At 37.8% G+C, this 21,149-nt stretch overlaps 1 protein-coding gene across 1 annotated transcript; it reads right to left on the reverse strand.

Moving 5' to 3' along the window:
• Positions 1–301: 301 nt before the first annotated feature.
• Positions 302–20,976, reverse strand: ScsbetaA (Succinyl-coenzyme A synthetase beta subunit, ADP-forming). Its single transcript, XM_074088164.1, has 10 exons — positions 20,854–20,976; positions 17,709–17,906; positions 17,555–17,625; positions 15,837–15,999; positions 12,323–12,463; positions 10,606–10,732; positions 10,232–10,375; positions 9,317–9,444; positions 5,794–5,946; positions 302–2,124 (listed from the first exon to the last, which is right to left on the reverse strand). The coding sequence occupies exons 1-10, from the start codon at positions 20,917–20,919 to the stop codon at positions 1,945–1,947; spliced, it is 1,371 nt and encodes a 456-aa protein (XP_073944265.1). The 5' UTR covers positions 20,920–20,976; the 3' UTR covers positions 302–1,944.
• Positions 20,977–21,149: the final 173 nt, after the last annotated feature.

The raw sequence follows: 21,149 nt of genomic DNA on the forward strand, positions 1-21,149 counted from the left end.
ACTATGGTACTAGGCAACGGATAAAACATACTTATAATAGATAAATACATATTAAACATCCGAGACCCGAGAAAAAACATTTGTAATATTCATACAAATATCTCCCCCGACCGGTTATCGAACCCGGGACCTCAAGCTTCGTAGTCAGGTTATCTAACCACTTGGCCATCCGGTCGTCAAATCATTCGCCAATCATCATTCGTGAGGTGTCGCGATAGATGTCAGATGCTGCATTCATGTGGTGATGGAATGATGACGCATAAATGGCGGGCTAAATGGGTATGACACAAAAACTACAATACAGATCTAAACCAAATTTATTACAAGTGACAATTTTCAAGACAATAAATAATAGTTACTGCGTTATAGATGGTGGTTATACAACATTGTACTTGAATCACGTTACTCCCGATAGGTACACGAACTTAACAAATGTATCTATTTACAAAGAAATATTATACACATACTTGATTATTGCATATTACACGTTTTTGGGGAACCATTCAATGGCTCCCTTATAAAATACTTAAAAGAATGACAATTTGCAAATGAATGAAAAAACAACGACTACACCGATAGTAAAGTTAGTTTAATAATTTAATAACTCTTAACAACCATCTGCAATAGATGCTAAAGTACGCACAAAAGCGAGATATCGCATAATAGTAAATTGTAATACTAACTACCTGATGAACTAATTAAGTGTGAGTCACACCAAGTTGCTATAACTATAACCAATGTCAAACACGTCATCAAATCGTGAAAGTAACTTAGTGCGACACACGCTAAGTTCAATAAATAGAGCAATATAATGATCAATAATAAATTTGTCCTTATGTAATCTTAATCTTATGTAGGGTTGTTCTACAACCTATGTATGTTCGTAAGCTTCATTGACATCAATGGTGTGAATATTATAACACTTAGTTTAAAGACTAACAACATTAATTTGAAAATGTTTCGTTGAAGTGTCAATGACAAATGAAAAACTATTTTACTGCACACAGCAGTGGACAAAATATTGTAAATGTACATTAAAACGCTAACGCTGTCTTACTATTGTTACAGTGATTGTACACACACTGTAAGATCTTCCTTCGCTTGCAATCGATCTGTTATAAACGAGTATTTATGTAGGTTAAAGGCCTGACTACACCGGAGAAACTCAAGAAAAGACGTACTGTTGGCAATTTAAGTGCGACGAAGTCCACATAAAAATATGACGAGATTGCGATCGGTGTTTTTCGAGCAGCGGTGTAGTCGACCCTTTACTTCAAAAGGAATTGTAATGTATTAATAATGAAATATAAATAATGAAAATAAACACTTGAATCATAAAGAAACAAGGATATACAATTTATAAGCACTTCCACAAAATAAATATAAAATAAGTAAAGAGTCCAAAAAATAAAATGAACTTTTGGCCTAACTACTACTATTGATGAAGTGGAACTATTCCTATAATACATAACTCTTAAAATAATTGTAACAGTATCTATAACATGAATAATGTTGCTAATGACAACATTAACATAAATGAAATAGCGCTTAATATATCAATAATATTCGAAAAAGCAACTAAACTTGATGGTAAAGATGTATGATGCTACACTGAACTGTCCAAAGGTCATGTTTCATAACGAAATAGTTGCGCATGAAAAGGTAAATAAAATAAATGCGTAACGCTAAGTTACCCATTAGTAGGAACTATAGCACAATACACACATTATGTCCAAAATAAACTTAACTGCACAAAGTCTCTTGCCGAAATTCAGTCATCGCTGGCGTTGCTTCGTGCATTTCGAAACCCAAGGGAAAACATTGACGATCGCGTTTTGGATATAAAGGCCAAACAAGCGCAAATTGTTATCGGACGTGAGAGGTTATCTCGCGTACCCAGAACTGGAGACCTTTGGACGGGCGAGTGATGTCGTTAATACTGATTTACTTCTCGAGCATGTATTTGGGGATGTCGAACCGCACCTCGACGCCGGCCTTCTTGGCGAGCGCGACGATCTCGCTGAGCTGCACGACGAGCGCCGCCGCCTCGTCCAAGTCGTCGCGCGGCACGATGCGCAGCCCCGACTCCGCGATCAGCTTGCGAGCCTCGTTCACCTTCGTGCCCTGTACACGCACATATTTATTTAGGGATTATCACCACCGTGAGAACACATAAAACACGCACTATCGATGGCCGGTGGGCCACGTCGCAGCACAAAACCAGTTTTGTTTTGCATAGGCGTGCATTGGGTCAATTCCAGGAGCGCTAGTCTGGGCCGTAGTAGTGTACGTCCACCTCCCACAGCAGGGTAAGTACAACAAAGCGCTGCCTACCCTGGTGCCTACTCAATGCACGCCACTATACTAACACGCCAGGTATAGCATATCAAAGGCCAAAATAGGGAGCGTCACCAGAAGATGGTTAAAAGGTTATACATTATCGTCACTACTTTTAAAAAAGCTCCTACGAGGATTGCCGTTTAAGTTGTCGTTTGGAAAAACTAAAGACAATTTAAAAGTTAAATGGTATTTATTACTTTTTAATTCGATCGAACCACTTTTCGAAACATTTATTCCAGTCCGAAGTCGGGGTCTCCAAAATGGCCGTTTTGTATGCCTCAACCGCTTCTTCAGGCGTCCGGTACCGTTGACCTTCAGGCAAACAAACAGTGGCATACCAGTCAGCAGCATTAACGGTCTTCGAGCACGATGGTGGCAACGTGGCCATTTTTCGCTACAAACGTGGCGACCATTTTTTTCGAAGTGCTCTGTGAGCGTATTACTTTGGTCGGTTTTGGCTCATCTTAGAACACCCAAACAGTCGACTGCTTTTTAGAATACGGATCGTAGGCATATATATCCAAGATTCGTCACCACGGATAATTTCATAAACGTGTTTAGAGTCTCCTCGGTTGAATTGCAGCAGAGTTTTGCGACACCATCTAACGCGAGCCATTTTTTGGTCTCCCTCCACTAAGTAAATGTATCCAGCGTGAGGTTTTTTTTTTACGCCTAAGTGATCATGCAAAACATTTTGAACACTGGTCCCTGAAATGCTTAATGAAGCTTCTATCTCACGGTATGTCGCATGGCGATCTTCTAAATACCAGCGTTCCACAGTCCGGATGCATGGTGCTTTATTATTAAAAACCGTATTCAGCCTACGAACAAAATCAGGAAGCGTAACTCAGAACAAATTCCACACAAAAAGTGGCCATACCTAAAACCAAAACGACTTATGTGATTCAAATACGAATCAATTTCGAGGTTGCAAATACACGTGCTTGTTGATTGGTTAAAATTCAGAAAGAATGCAGGGATTGTGGTTGGCTTGCGTGATGCAATGTCAGATGACAACCTGACGTTCAAACGGATCACTTCTTTCATCTACCCGTTAGATTCTAGCGTTTCAATGACGTTTTGAACATGAAACTACCGTGAGACTCACTCATATTAAATGATATTGTAACGGATAACTCACGTCTTAAACCGAGTTTAGCTCGACATGTTTCAATGGCGTGTCATTTATTGATAATGACAGCTTGTTGGAGGTTATCAATTCGGTTGTATTTTTTTTGGTTGTTACCTGAGAACTCCGTCATTTACTTATGAATCGATTTGAAAAAAAATCGTTTGTATAGGAATACTCCAATTAGTTCCCATGGGCATTCATGCATCCATCAGGATCGGATGATTGGACCCTAAGGAAATCGATGGAACATTTCAAATATTGTAGGGACACCTATGGTATTTTCGATATATTATGTGGTAACTCGTGCATTTGCTCTTGAACATCATCATTTGGTGAAGTGTAACTAATGATAAAGACAAGTGAAGACCACAGTTGACCACCGGAGTTAGGTACTACTCAATAACAAGTATTTCACGGGTTTAATTTCAATTATTTTAACACAGTTGCTAAGCAATTTATGCTCCTCGCAATGCATATGGTGAAATGGAACGGGTGGTGAAGCACCAGGACTTCAATAATGAACGTCTCTGCATAGGAAAAAGCAATATTTTGCAAAAGGTAACGAGAAGTTGATATTAACTATTGCATCTTGTATTATTCACACTAAAAATCATGACAAAATAAATATAACAAAAATCAACGAAAAACTTTAAATAATCAGAATAAGTCAGAAAAATGAAGACTGTTTGTACCTATTGTTTGGGCGATACAGGAAAGAAGAAAGTATGAAGAGGGGTGAGCAAACTGTCATTTACATTATGTGAGCCATGACTTGATTTTGCATAATACTGACCATCTCCAACTAATAATGTATTTGAACATTTTTGAATATAAATCTAATTTTACGACTGCTTACTAGTGGAAAGTAATCCCTGGACATTTTAATTTTGCATTGTTCCCGCACCATTTCATAACAGACGTTGGCATGATAATTTAGAGCTATTCACAATCAAAAATGCGAAAATTTGACGTGAGCTCACTAAACTTGCAAAATAAATGTCAATCAAAATTAAATGACGCGCATGCCCACCTTAGCGCAGGACACACTTTAGGACACAGTTTCAATTTTTATAACGCAGTTACGCTTCCTGATATTATTTGTTCGTAGTAGTCAGCTCTTCAAAACACTGAAGACGCGTTAAAACCCCTTTTGAAGTTGTAAAAAATTATCGCACGTAAATTTTCCTTCGAAATTTCCATTTTCACATCTATCTTGTCATCTCGAGTCATTCTTTTGTTTTCGAATTCTAAATTCCTTTTTTTTAGATGATACTAGTTTTTTTTTAATAATCACGGGAGGTGTTCAAACGATAGAACTTAAAGGCAGCCCTCGTACCTTACTTATAATCGATAAATTTTCTGAATGAACTTTATGAACATTATTTGAAGGTTCAATTTTGATGATGCAAAGGCGATAATAATACGAGATTTCTTCAAAGTAGTGACGATGTGGATGTTGGGGAAGGTAGGTAAAAGTACTCAGAATCTATCTATCTATCTATTATCTATACGCTGATTAGCGTATGTACGCGTCTTGACCACAAGTTAGGCAATTTAGAGCTGTTGCTTTGAGAATATGAATGTCGACGAGGTACTATGGGCTCAGGTCGTTTGGCTGAACGTTTAAGGCGATAAAAAAAGTAGTCGTCATGCAAAAAAAGGAGAAACAAACGATGTTCAAAGGAGTTAATCTCTCGTTAGACAGTATTGCACCAGCGCCGTACAGTCACCAGCATTAATATCTGCCACAGCGGAGCGTGCAAAAATATTTGACACGTCCTTCCGGCCCTATAAATAGAGTCGTATCAGATATTTATGCACGCTTATTGTGTCAGATATTGGTGCTGGTGACTGTACCACACCTTCGAAAGATTACATAAGTTATCTTTAAATCGGAGACTTATCATCATTTTACGCAACAAGACAATAAGGTGCGATAGTACTGTATAAATTTAATGAAGTACGTCACAATTGCACATTTTATATTTCTCAGGTATGATACACAAGGGTTGCGCGTTGCGCTTCCTGGGTGCCATCAGTCTTTATCCACGACGTTAAACTTTAAGTACCATTAGATAGCTTTATTAGAGCTTCGCTTTATCCCGTTATACAGGGTCGCTTTTTCCAGTCATGTACCTCTATTTTCTGTTGTTGTTGTGCATTATTTTCGCTAAGGCCTAGCTCTCACACGTTAGGTTAGGTCATATAGGCAAATGAACAAGTTAGAGCCCTAAATGGTTTGTAGTCGCTGGTCAACGCTGCTTATAGACATCCGAAATACCAGAAGAATAGGCCAATCTCATTGACTGGTGTTACTGTACCTGAAGCCGGACAATAACGGGGATCTGGATGTTGAGGTTCTTGGCAGCGTTGATAATGCCCTCAGCGATGACGTCACAGCGCATGATGCCGCCAAAGATATTCACCATGATGGCCGACACTTTCGGGTCCGACAGGATGATCTTGAAAGCTTCCTGCAAATCAAATAGGTAGGACCGATGAGACAGCTGACATTTACGACGTAAAACAGCTTCAATTTACGGCATCATGTCTTGTTGTGCCGTTAAATGGTGCGGAAACAATACTAAAAATTGTAATGCAACAACAAATAATATTACTTTTCATCGATAAGTCCATTTCTTTAATTAACCAAAATATTTACAAAAAATTGATTAGTTGCAACGCGGGTCCGTCTTTTTCATTCTTACTGCAATCATGTATGTCTATCTCTCATTATCGTAATTAGACTCGTGACGCCAATGACTCGTGTGGTGCGGTGCATTTATTTTGTACTAGCTTTCGCCCGCGACTTCGTCCGCGTGGAATAGTAACTTTGGGAAGTATTTTATTTATTTAGGATACCTATTCTGTCAATAATAGCTAATAGAAACTTCTACGGTTTACTGAAAATAACATATTTTAATACATTGCTATAAATATAACCTATTTTCTTGTTCTTCTATTCTTTGGTAAAACATACATATTTTCAGCACTTCGAACCGATCGCAGCTCCCCCCGCACCTCAGCTAGTTGACAGAATCGTTTTCTTCAAATGCGCATGTTAATACATGGTCTCCATTCCTAGTAGAGAACATGGATCCTAATCATATATTTACTGTCAAAATCATGGTCACACTTATGATATGCTTTATTTCGGCGCCTTTAAGAAAAGGTACAGATAGATATAGGTAGTCAGGAAATACAAGTTTACTGAGAAATTTATAGATTACCACTATAAAATGAAAAAAAAAAAAGATTTTTTTTTATTGTACAGCCAATAGATAATCTTACATTCCGACGTCCAAACTTGGTAATGACCTGTGTCTATATAATTAGGTATTTATTGTCCGTAATACGTTCTAAACTAGCCGATGCCTTTAACTTAATGTCTTGGTCAACGTTCAGTGACAAGCTGCCAACAATGTAAAGATGTTAGGTAGTAAATTTCAATCATAGCAGGCTAGTTTAAATGTAGGTGGAATAATTTATTTCTTGTACACGTGTACCGAAAAACAAAATATAAATAATGCGCACTAGTACTTTAGCTATGAATCAGTGCCGATTGCCAAAGCGTTCGAGATTGTAATGCGTGTGGTGATTCAAGAATAACGCTGCCAAAGTAGTTGAAATATCTAACCCAGTGGTAGAATAGTTGTAGAGGCTGGAAAGTAAGCAATAGATGAACGAGTTATATTGAATCGATAATACGAGTTCATCTATTGCACTTTTGGCCGAGACTAAACATTGTGCTTTTCACGATCACTGCGAGGAAATAAAAAAACATTTATCACAAAACAAATAATAACAATCCAAAGACTGCGTTACTCCCGCCGTGTGACACTCTTGACGGGCCCTGATATTACCGACATGGAAATACCGACCCGATTTTTCTTGTACGCGCAAATAGAAACTCATATCAGTTTGACACGAGTATGTATGGGAGTGTACACGAATAATCGGGTCGGTATTTCCATGTCGGTATTATCCGGGTCTGTAAATAGTATCACCCCTCCCACCGATTTTAGTTTTTTTCACTTGTGACATAATTTTTTTTAATCGAGTCCGTTCTTCGAGGCCAGTACCCAACCACATATTTAAAAAATAAAAACTTCATCCTCGTCTTGTCCGACCTGCTACGATGCTACGGCGGGTGATACTCTTTACCGGCCCGGATAATACCGACACGGACACACGCCAATAGAAGCTCATGTCAGTTTCTATGGCCGTGTACATACATAAAAAACAGAGTCGGTATTTCCATGTTGGTATTATCCGGGCCGGTAAAGTGTCACCCGCTATGGCATTTCGTCATACTTAAAAAAATAAAGCATTTTCTGCATATTATGCGTTTAAGAAAAAAAAAACACCTCATAAAAGTCATAAATGGAGCATTGTCATTGGTCAATTTAATTTCACATGCAGCAAGACGATTAATTTTGTTTGTTTGTGGAGTTTTTTAACCTTTTGAGCGCCACGGTCGGCGAAACGCGACAGTTGAAAATCGTGCCATAGCGCCATTTCGGCATTACGTGGCGCCTATGGAGCTATTTTCAGAAAAAAAAAATTGTCGTCTGTGGCCGACCGTGGCGTTGAAAGGGCCTGCATTGTTGTCGATGCGATGGCTAACTAATTGTAAGACACTAGCGAGATCTTTCTCGCACCGTCTATATGACTCTTTTAGGGCTTAGCGGGATCACAGACTTCGAGTTGACTTTCCTATACTCGAAATCAAGCACATTAAAAATACCTATGATATAATACATTGGGAACTACTGCCCAAGCCCTCTCATTCTGAGGGGAGGCCTGTGCCCTGCAGTGGAACGTATATAGGCTGGGATGATGATGTGATATGTACATTGGAATCTCGATAACTCGAATGACAAGGGAAATGCTCAAAAAATCGACTTAACAAGCATGTTGTTGCTAGTTAACAGCCAAATAAATACTGACCCAAGTGACCAATAATGCACAAACATAAACATCTGTGTCACTTAGAAAGTTTAAAGAATGTATATTCTTCATTCATTGTACGTGTACAAGGCATAAACAATAGATTAGAAGCCCCGAATATTTCTTTAGGATTTTATTGCTATCAGTTCGGGGAATTCTAAGTAAGACGTTATTATATTTTACGAACTACGACTTACCGAGTTTGCATTTTACAATTCGAGTTATAGAGTATAAATATGTAATATCAATACCTCGTAGGGAAATAACATGTTGTTCGAGTTACTAAGTCTAAATAATGCGAGATACCACAAAACACAGTTCAGAAGTCAATCTCCTGTATGTACTTCACGGTTATTTAATTTAAACAACCGTCCACTGAACCGTTATAATAACTTTTTTTTTGTTGCTCCATTATTGCACAAAAAAGTTCACAGACGCGTGTCTCAAGCGGATGGCACGCGCTCGCACTGGTCCCAACCGGTCCGAGATCGTGTCCGTGAGCAGTGTCTATGTGTGCGTTGCTTGAGCGCACTTGTATAGAGATTGATTTCTGAACTATCTGTGTTCTGTGGAGATACTGCGTTTTTAGGGGTTCAACGGAAGGGAATGGCATTTTTTTCGACTTACCGAGAATTACGACTTAACGATATTCGAGTTATAGAGATTCCACTGTATTATTATACATCATGCATGTCTATATCATGTTGTAATAAGGTTCAGAATGGTCAATTATGTGCAAAGATCTGCATTTAAGCAAATGCCAGTCACCCTTTTTTTTTATTGAGTTTACTTGAAGTGACTGGTTATTCTCGTAATTTACCACGTGGCGGATACGTTAATCAGAAGCGAAAATAGTGAATTGCGCGAATCTGAGTAAATAGGTAATCAACGTACCGAGACAGCCTGCGCGGTGGCGCCGCCGCCGACGTCCAAGAAGTTGGCCGGGTCGCCTCCGTACAGCTTGATGATGTCCATCGTTGCCATGGCCAGTCCCGCACCGTTCACCATGCACCCGATGTTGCCTGCGATAAAACACCGATTGTCATAGTACATTACACACCTAGGATGTAAAACAAATCCTGTCTCAGCAGGCAAGCGCGGTCCTTTAGACGCATAGCAGCAAAAATGCAAAAGGCCAATACAACGTATATTTTTGGAGAATTGCGTATTTATATTCGTCAATTCGAGAATAACCACTTAGACATAAGATTCGTGCATTTTATCGCCTGTGCCAGTTAAGTGCTACGGCTACTTTAATCCGGGTAGAGGTAAAGATATATATACGTTACGAGGTTCTACTGTGTACGCGTGAACTGGCCTGGCCGTCATCGGCTCGCAGCGAGCACATCGCGTTCCGCTCGCGAACTACGTATGCACTATGATTTTCGGTAACTGTAACGTGCAACGGTTACAGTTACAGCTCGCTTGTGAGTGCCCGGCTTTAATAGTCTTATTACACACCTTACTAATATTCATCATCATCCCAGCCTATATACGTCCCACTGCAGGGCACAGACCTCCTCTCACAATGAGAGGGATTGGGCAGTAGTCCCCACGCGGGCTAATGTAATTCTAATGTAACTCCGCACATGAATTTCGAAAAACTCAGAGGTGCGAGCCGGGGTTTGAACCCACGATCCTCTGCTTGAGAGGCCATAGGTCAAACCAGTCGGCCACCACGACCTACTAGTATTAATCGTGTATATTATATATATATATACATAATATGCCTATTAGAAAGATTCTTGTTTTATGTTCGCTATAAAACCTAGCGCGTCATTTTCTCTGGCGGTAAAAAGTTCAACATACCGTCGAGCGCGATGTAGTTGAGGCTGAATTTGGCGGCTTCAATTTCCTTGGGATCCTCCTGGGTGATGTCTCGTAGAGCAAACAGCTCCTTTTGCCTGAAGTCGGCGTTGTCGTCGAATCGGAATTTAGCGTCCAAGCAGAAAACTGTAAACAAAATTATGCAATCAGAACAGAAGCGTAATCATACTTACTTTTTGTTTATTTGTATCATACTGTCCTAATGTTTTGCAAAGACAAGACCTGTCCGCTTTTGCTCGTAAGTACGCTGGCAGTATGAGCAACCGCTTTATCCTCTGAAAAGTCCCACCATCTCTGTCGAGATCTAGCTCAAACTAAAGGAATAGGGGGTCATTAAAATTAATTGAATTTATTACATTGGCCACTGAGAGCATCCTCGGCGTAAGGGTTGACTTCAATGAGTAGTGCATCTTTCTTGAGGAACAAGTCATACATTTTCATAATCATTTCGCTGGCTTCTTGCTGACGTTCCTGGAGGCCGATCTGTAAGAAACATTGACTTAAGGAATGCAACATTTAAATTGACACATACATAACTGACTGGTTAGATCATTTCCCCAAAATCGTCTTTTCCTAGTAGCTAAATTTCAAGTCACACATTTTCCAATCCTTGATTTACACCAGACATATTTATTCCTATCATGATTTTTCCATTCGTATAGATTTTCCTGAATTGTTTTTTCCCAATATGTTTTTATACTGAAGCTTATTTTCACAATCGCGTTTTTTCCCAATTTTAATCGATACGGAAACATAGGTAGGTTTAGGTTATGTTAAGTTGGCATCGGCCCGAAGGTCCAAAACTACACAAAAGTAGGAGCTCCACGTGAGCGGAGCTCCGTCAACAGTTTCTGTGTCGATTAAAATTGGGAAAAATCGCGATTGTGAAAATAAGCTTCAGTAAAAAGCATATTGGGAAAAAAAGTATTAAGGAAAATCTGCGAATGGAAAAATAATGTTATGGTTTATATCAATCCAATTTATATAAAGTGTAAACAAACCGATTTTATCAAAATTCTTGTATAAACACCCAGTGGATCGCATCAATAACACATTAATCTATAATTCGTGTTTTTAAACTTGACGTATAATCACTTTTTCATCAAAATTCACTTGATTTCAATATTTAATTTTCATTTGAAAAACTTTCGTCAAAATCTGACGTTCATTCTTGAATGAAACATGGGTATAATCTGAAGTAGCATAGACTAGAGTAAAGACGGTGGAAAATTTGACATTTTTAAAATCGATTAATGCTCGATTTGATCAAAGAGCATATAACCACTACGTTTTAGATTTGATAAGCGACTTTTATTTACTTACGTTGAAATTAAAAAATAGTTACTGCTTTTATAATTGAATAAACAGTCTTTAGAATTAAATCAAGTATTGTAAATAATATAATAGACAAAAATACTTTGATCTACTCAATTAATAAATTAATCGATTTACTGAACAGATTAATGATTTTGCACTAGGTTCTAGGTTTTCACATCACTAAATGTCTACGGTCGGGTAAATGGCGTCTTTTACACTTTTCATAAATTGGATTGACATAAACCATAGGAATAGATACGTCAGGTGTAAATCAGGAATAGGAAAACGTGCGACTGGAAGTTTAGCTACTAGGAAAAGACGATTTTGGGGAAATGATCTAACCAGTCACATAACTTAAGCAGTTAGGTAATTTTGTTAGAATTATCTGCTAGGTAACTGTAGGTAATATGGAACCATAACATATGTACCGTTATGTTAGTCATATAAGTTGAATTATCAAAGCAATTTTCATATTGAATGTCAAGTCACTAAATGACTTATTTGGTTGTCACTGTAAACAATGCGGCAAGCTACACACAGTGAACCCCTACGTTTACCTTGGCTCACTCGCGCCTCATACCTACCCCTGCAGGGCTACTACGAAACTCGAAGTTCGTGTCGTGCGGTCCCTCTGACACTTGTACTATTTAATAGGAGAGCGAGAGGGACGGTACGATACGAACTTCGATTTTCGAACTTCGGAGTAGGCCCTCTGTTCTTAATCGAAATGTGCCCCATAAGCTATAATTTTCTAACCTTTTCGACGACACGGTTGACCTGGTCGGCCGTGATGCCTTTTACGATGTCGATGGGCTCGTAGGTGATCGCCTCAGGGTTTTCCGCCGCCACGTCCTCGATATTGACGCCACCTTGCGAGGACGCGATTATCACAGGACCCTGATTCACAAAACAACGTTATCAGTACAAACACAAACGCGAATTGGTTAGAGTACTTAGGTACTATCGAATCAACTGAATCGTAACCCACTGTGGAACCTTTACGTAGAAAAAGTCATAGTGTCATCGCATTGCTTGACAAGGGAATTCATTATGACACTTAATGTGACAGCTTTCTATGGTGGGTCAGGAATCAAATGGTTCGACTGTACATTAATTTTATTTCCATGACAAAACAATACAACACAAACAGAATGACTGTTTATTGAGCACACAATATATACCTAGTGCCATCCACGAAGACGCGTGATTTTGTCAAAATTAGACATTAATGACATTGTAATAAGAACCACGACACAGGTCATCGTGAATGCCTCTACCTATAGTAAGCTACAGAACACAGAGGTGTAGTACACATATAGAAAAAAAAAACAAAGGTAAGCAATAGGCGTCCTTATCGCTTCAGAGCATTCTCTCAACCTAAAGTGCAGAGCCCTCATTTTAACCTTTTTAATTGAAACAATAACTGATAACTAATTTATTTGTCATGGACGGAAATCGTCCCACGTATCATAACTATTACCTATCTAATCTGTGGTTTCACAACCTATTCAGGACTGTTTTAAGCAATAAAAATTATGAGTCTCAACGTAATGCATTATTCCAATATACCTTTTGGTTCTTTGGTTTCATCTTAGTATGACCGATAAAATGCTGTATTTACAACTGATAGTGTCGATGAATTATTGGTCTTTGTCATGTTAATAAGCGTCACGTTCTTGAAACATGAGAATGTCAACTCGAGTGGCGGAAGCTCGCCATCTGCTTGAGTGCGGTTAGAGTACAAGATCGTATTTGTCCATCTGGAATGAACAACAATAATACACGACACGATAATTCAAACCTCTGTGACAATGAGGGTTTCCTGACAGGCAAAATATCAAAAGGTGGCGTTAGTATCGTGAGCTGCGGTGTTCAATGAAGAGCCATCGTATTGTAATGCATTGTAAGTATATCTTAAAGAAATTATATTAATGAAGCGTTTTTCGACCTTTTTCTTAACACGACATCCATTATATACGTATGAACTATAGTTCATACTATAGAACCTATGTAATAGTACATTGTGTCTTAAGGGCGGTAAATAAGGAATTACGAACGAGAGTCTATTAGAAGCCCGAAGTCGAAGACTGAGGGCTTTAATGAGTCCATGTTCGTAATTCTAGTACCGCCCGTGCGACATACAATGTTTTTCATCACATTTGCGAGTAAATTTTTATATAAAATATATAATATATAATTTTTTTCTAAAAGAAAAAAATACATAATTGTTCCAAATATTGGCGATACCTTAGGCTGCGCTCTTGGTAGCGCCGCCCTCCCCCCCCCCCTCCCGCAGCATGCGCCGCAACGTGCGTGTGCATGTGGTCCTGCAGCAGGAGCGCGCAGCACATCAGTACGGGCACTGACATTTACCGACCTTGGGCTTCATGACAAGAGTGTGTACGACCAAGAAAATTTACCGACATATTTTTTCATTTACAAATATAATTTACTTGCAAATGTGATGAAAAACATTTATGTCGCACGGGCGGTTAGAAACCATAGCCTGCCCTGTCTTCGACACTGCTTTACGAGCAATTGTGATTAAGACACAATGTACTATTACGACCAAGAAACCATGAAAGTAGGAACTTTCATAGTTTGTTACCGTTAAACAGAAGCTTTACTTTTTTTGTTTAGAATATATGAAATTCGTAAATTTACAAATCTGAATCAGACTTTGTTGTTGATTTGTTTTAATGTGCAAATGACCTTAGAGCGAGAGATATTTAAGAGAACTTTAGAGCGACCTCTTCCAGGCCACCTTTACAATAGATAGAAGTAAGGAATAGATTTTAGCAGATGGTGCAATATGCAGCAGATAAGCTTTCTTTTCTGTTTTTAACCCCCGACGTAAAAAGAAGAGTGTTATAAGTTTGACCGCTATGTGTGTCTGTGTGTCTGTCTGTGGCACCGTAGCTCTTAAACGGGTTTACCGATTTGAATGCGGTTTTTTTATTTGAATTAAGGTTTTCTAGCCATCGCAAGAACCATTAGACATGTTTCATCAAAATCGGTTTAGCCATTTTTGAGATATTGAACTTTAAAGTGACAAAGTCGGGAGATTTCAAACTTTTTGTTGGTTAGGTTATAATGATGTTATGTTAGTGTCAGCAGTTCATTAAATCTTAAGTAAAAATCGCTTCTACCCCTCTACTTATACCCCTCTTTTGCGTCAGGGGTTAAAAAGCTAAATGGAAAGTTTTGAAATTTTTTATTTACAATACTCATAGAATAAAATAAGTGTCTTTTAATCTACTCTAATCTCTTTTTGGACTATCTTTTTTCTAGAAGTTGCAACAGCTCTTTATAGATACAAGTTTACATGTCATTAATTTGACGTAAACTAATTAATTCCATAAGTGCAGTTTATCTTTGATATAAAACTTCACTTAATAAATACGATGATTGATGGAATATGTCGCCAGTGTTTGGAAATCGTCGTAAACAACCAATTGTCTTTTTCCATAGACCAATGTGCAATCTTTATCGCCGGGTACTGTACAAGCAGGTACAGTCAAGGGCAAAGATATCGACACGGCCAAAGTTACAAAATTATGTATACACGACTTTATGCACTTAACATTAAGGCTGTGTATACATTTTTTTGCAACTTTGGCCGTGTCGATATTTTTGCCCTTGACTGTACAAGCTAACAGTTCTAAGTAAATTTCAATATAGAATCACTAATACTATTTGCTTGTGCTTTTGTTATGCAACCGGCCGGGGCCAAGTCGTACATTATTGTCATTCATTTTAGGTCGACAATTACAAGTCCTAAGTGCGCCCATCGACTCTTCCTAAATTATAAGCCAGACAGGAAAGTTTCTCCCCAGTTTTCTCCCCTTAAAATTTAATATAGTAAAAATCATCCCAGCCTATAAACGTTCCACTGGTGGACACAGGCGTCCTCTCAGAATGAGAGGGCTTGGGCCGTAGTTCCCACGCAAGCCCAGCACAGATTAGGAACTTCACACACACCATTGAATTGCTTCGCCAATGTGTCCAGGTTTCCTTACAATGTTTTCCTTCACCGTAAAGTTAGTCATAAATTTTAAATATAATTTCGCACATGAATTTAAAAAACTCAGTGGTGTGAGCCCGGACTCGAACCCACTATTCCTCTGCTTGAGAGGCAATAGGTCAAACCACTAGGTCACCACGGCTTCTAAATGTGTATAGTAAAGCCCTATTTAGACTATGCGAGAACTTGCATGCAAGTTTCAGCAACGCGCAACGCTAAGTGCTAAGTATTCCCAGTGGCACTCACGTTGAAGCTCCGTTCCATCATGATGGCCACGTAGAACTCGCGGCGCGGGAACTTGCGCTCGGTGACCATGACCATGTTGCAGATGCGGCCCGCGGCGCCCGTCTGCTTCGTCACCAGGTACTGCTTCAACATCTGCCCGGCCAGTTCGCCGGCCAGCTGCGGCCTGCACATCGAACACTCCATTAAAACATTAGACAACCGGATGGCCAAGTGGTTAGAGAGCCTGACAACGAAGCTTGAGGTACCGGGTTCGATCCCCGGCAGCAGCAGATATTTGTATGAATAATACGAATGTTTGCTCTCGGGTCTTGGACGTTTAATGGGCATTTTCACTAAAACATGTACCTAGCAAGCAACGGCATAGTTAAGGAAAAGTTAAATAATGTCAGTTTTGTGACGTTTTATTCCATATTAACTGTAGGGGAAAATCGTCACAAAACCGACAACTTTTAACTTTACGCCGTTGCTAGGTACGTGTTTTAATAAAAATGCCCCAATATGTATTTATCTATAAGGACATTTATTGATTAACATATTGGCTACTTTTTACCCGACTACCCAAAAAATGAGGGCAATGATTTTAGTGTATCTAATAAACTACGGGTAGTCCGCGACGTAGTGCCATCTCAATGACATACCAAATTTTATCAAAATGTGGCCAGCCTTTCTTGAATTATAAATGGTGTAAAAAAACCCGACTTTGTTTCGTTTATATAGATTATCCTAATAAAATCTTAAATTTAATATATTTATATTTATTTTATTACTTTAATAAAACCCTACATTAAAAGTTTAGCTAAAAGTTAACACGACATTCATTGTCTGTTAGGCGATACGAAGTTCGCCGGGTCAGCTTGTAGGTAAGTATAATATAAGTTTAAGTTAAAAAACCACTCAAAATAGATAAATAAAACTAAAAATGTATAATTATATATTAATACATGAACAATTCTATTTTATTTCCTCACCATCGAAGTGAAAAGCAGAGTGTAAAGCTCGAGCATTAAACCCATTTTCCCCTTGAGTTTGTTTATTGTATGGTTCCAAATTTTACAAAGAGTCGAATTACCTAATTTCAACAAGAGTAGCATTGTATAAACGTCACTATGACGAGACGAGATAATGAATGGCCCAAGGTTCGAAGTCTACAATCAATCCGCTGATTAAAGGACGGCGGAGAGCAGACTACGACTCGGGAAGTCTATCATCGAGTTAATAAACAATAACAACCTACGACGCTCACAACGAATAACTCACTTTGAATACTCGCAATATTAATTTAGAGACCAAGTAAGTGCTCAGATTTTTAATGATACGTCACATTTTATGTAATCGCATGTAGGTGCTAAAAAATATGCGAGTCCATGTCATATTTGGAAGAGTAATTAGTGCCTGCCTATCCTATACACTCGAGTCGAGACTCGATGCAAGCGTCAGGCTACGGTAACCGCTTAGCATCACGTGGGCCGTATGATTGTTTACCACTGACATGGTTTAAAATAACATTTTGATCTAGGTTTTTAGAAGTACTTACTTTTATAGATTTACTGAAACCCTCTGCATTCGAGATAAAAAAAAATATATATTTTCGGATAACTGAGTAGACCCAAGAATTGTTAGTGTATTGTATACAATATTCTTATGAGACTATGGTAGTAAATAGATAAGATCAGGCAGCAGCATTGTTTTGTTTTAGAAATAAATATAAGTCCACTTACGTTGAAACCATACGGACGCCGCCTTTGAGTCCACTCTTGAAGGCTCCTCTCCCTCGACCACCGGCGAGTACCTGCACAAAGGCGTACCTATTCAGTCTCCATGTGTAATTAAAAAATGCAAACAAATGCATAAATGAGGAAGTATCAGTTTTACCTGAGCTTTCAGGACAATATCTTTGGAGTTGAGGTCGGTGGCGAATTTCACCGCCTCCTCTTTCGTCTTGGCGACATTGAATTTAGGTACGGGAATTCCTGCATCGCGCAGCAACGTGTAGCTGACGTATTCGTGTACGTTCAGGTTGCGGACTTGCTGCGTAGTCGGTATGTATTTGGATGATGATGCCACCAGCAACTGTCAAATAGACATGAAGATTCGGAATAATATAAAAAAACCAAGTACATTTCAGGCCACAAGCAGTGAGTTCTGTAGTTACAGTCAACTATAAAGAGATTGATACAGTCAAACTTACATAAATATGTAAACAAAACTTAGCTTCTTCTTAGCTTATTAAGGTTGTGTACACATATTTTTGTAAGTTTGACCATGTCTATTTGTTTGTAGTTGACTGTACACATCTAATGCAGTGTCGTCTTTTTAGATGACATAGGCAGAAAAAATCTGACTTTTCTTATTGGATATTTTCTTATTCTATAAGAACTTACATAATTTATTTTTAGTTTCATCAAAGTTCAGAGGCCAAACTGGAACAACCTCTATAATTTTTTTACAAACATTGTTGGCATTGATTGTATTCTTTTTTTTCTTCACTGCTCCAAAGGGTAGCTAACCACAGTACCTATTTGATAATGCATATTAATTTATGCTTGATACATCCATGCATTCGAGAAAAAGATTGTTTGTCAGACAGGCAAACAGCAAAGTGATCCTATAAAGCTTCTGTTTTAGCCAACTGTGATATATGGAACCTTATAAACTAAAGATTATTAATACAAAACAGTAAAAATGTGTAAAGAAAGTATTGATCTTAGTTAAAATATAATACAACATAAAGGGTTTGATATAAAGTTGCCTTTACTACTGAACTGAAGGTACACTTCATAGAATTTTAACCCTGACCTAGATTTAAGTGCCAAACTAAAAGTAGACTTATAGATCATTTGTCAGCAGTTGGTTGTTACCAACTGCAAATGCAGAGAATGTTTGATGAATAGTTTATTCACAGTTACAACTTTACAAATCCTGCTATTAGTACTAATTAACATGTTTTTCAATGGGTTTTACCTCATGGCAATTAGTCATAAATATGTGAACTACTTCCTCTATACATATCCTAATAATTTAATGCATAACCTTAGAAAAGAATCGCTGGATAAGAAAAAATCAAGCACATGTGAAATCACTTGTACAGCCAGCGTCACATAGTATGTAGCAGTCAAGATCACCAAATACTTGGAAACATACAAAATAGTCCTTAACAGTGACTCAGTCAAAGTGGTCAAATTGTTCGAGACATTCATTGTGTACAAATATACTGGAGCACGCACATCACCTAATACTTGGTAACATTCAAGCCGATATAAGTACCGTAGCAGCCAAAGTATCCAAAAGTATGGGACACCACAGGAAAATTGACTTAATATGTACCGTGTAAGGTTCAATGATCCTGTTAGCTAGTACTCTTTTAATACAATGTGAATGGTGTTCCATTTTCAGTCTCTTGGTGCCAAATGCACATGTCATTGCCTTTTAAAGTAAATAAAAACTCTTCGATTTTATTTTATTATTATTTTTACTTTTAGAAAGAAATCCGAGAATAGGGAATAAATAAAACATGCGAAAAAAGCCATCAGGCTCCAAATAAAAGATATGAAACAATCACTGACAAGTTGGTACTCTTCTTGGTGATTGGCAAAACTAATAGTTCGAATCTTATGACGTGATTATTATTTTGCACTCAAACTAAGATTAAACCTTATGCCATTTAAAATAAAGCTCAGTTTTCTAGTGTGTCCCATACTTTTGGATATTATGGCTGCTACCCTACCAGTGGTGGTGTGGAAGTTTCGATACTTATGTTGGCTTGAATGTTACCAAGTATTTGGCAATATGCATGCTTCATACATTTGTACACAATGGGTGGCCTGAGCAATTTGATCACTTTGATTGGGTCAATGTTAATGACTATTTTTATGTTTCCAAGTATTTGGTGATCTTGACTGCTATGTACTTTATGACACTGACTGTAGTTATAAAACTGCAGACATACATTATATAACAATAATACTTTTTCAGGTAAGAATTACATGAAACTAATGCTTTAGTCTCCTGCCAAGCGAGCTTTACTTTTGACAGTTCTCTCAATAGTTAATATTAGCAACTCATTTTAGTAAATATTTAATTGATTGTTTGTATAATCATATCAGTGACATGTAAATAAAAGAAACATTAAATGAACACCATCTGAGAGTATGGTAGTGCCCCCGCCAAATCAAGCAAAACAAAAACAAAGGCATGGCCGTACCATACTTTTCTCAAAGCCATTCAAGCTATTTTCAACATTTCTTTTACATTATTGCCTAAATAATCAGTATGTCATTTATTTACTTAATTTTGTGGGAAATATAAGTATGAGAACATAAATGGTACAAAGGGTAGGAATAGGTACTTCAAATTACTATTTATTTTCATATAGTCTAACACACAGTGTATACTGCATATAATGCATAATACATACTTTTTATAATGCATGAAATTCCCTCTGGCAGTATTGAAATAAGTAGTCAAAACTGTTCAAATTAGTTAACACAACAAATAATAAAATTATAAAGCCTAATTAGTAAATTTAAACTTTTCAAGTCTATAATTTCAAGGCGGAATAGATACACATATACAATAGATACACCTAAAATATTCAAATCATTAATCAAATAAAAAATGCCCGTTTCATTCAATATGAGTGGAATTTGATTGCTTTCGTCATAGATTGTTGGACTTTCAGACTACACAAAAACAAAACTTATTCTGTATCAATTTCGGGAAAATATAATCTAATCTATACCACCAAAAAGCAGTGATGACGTAAGTTCACAATTGTGTAGATGAAACTACAAGGTCAGATTTATAAATAAAATCGTAATTACATAAATCTGAACCTTGCGTTAGTTAGGTAACAGACTGTTATATATTTATAAAATAAATACGATCAGCTGCTAAGAACAAATGAAAATCAATGACACGGATGGATATCGATTTTACACTAAACATTCGAAAACTTCGTTTCAATTGATTCATATAAATCCTTAAATATTTAGAATACATGAGAACGATTCGAAGTTACCTTTTTTCCATTGTTTCGAATTACTGTTTCAGCAAGACCAAAGGAGCGAGGTAGGAAAGTCGCCATTTTTACGAGAATGAAACTGAGCGAGGTGAAGAAAACGATGTGACACTAACTGCTTGACACAAGTGACATATGTCAACGTTGGAAATACGGATCAACTTCAGACACTGACAAAAACGCTGAATTTATATATTATAGTAGTAGTATTGAAATTTTCGAAACCTAACTTAAAGCTAAGCTAGCAAATTCAATTTTCATTTAACGTTTTATTTTTTACTGACGGTTCTACCTGC

This window comes from Choristoneura fumiferana, chromosome Z, assembly GCF_025370935.1.
Source record: "Choristoneura fumiferana chromosome Z, NRCan_CFum_1, whole genome shotgun sequence".
Lineage (NCBI taxonomy): Eukaryota > Metazoa > Arthropoda > Insecta > Lepidoptera > Tortricidae > Choristoneura > Choristoneura fumiferana.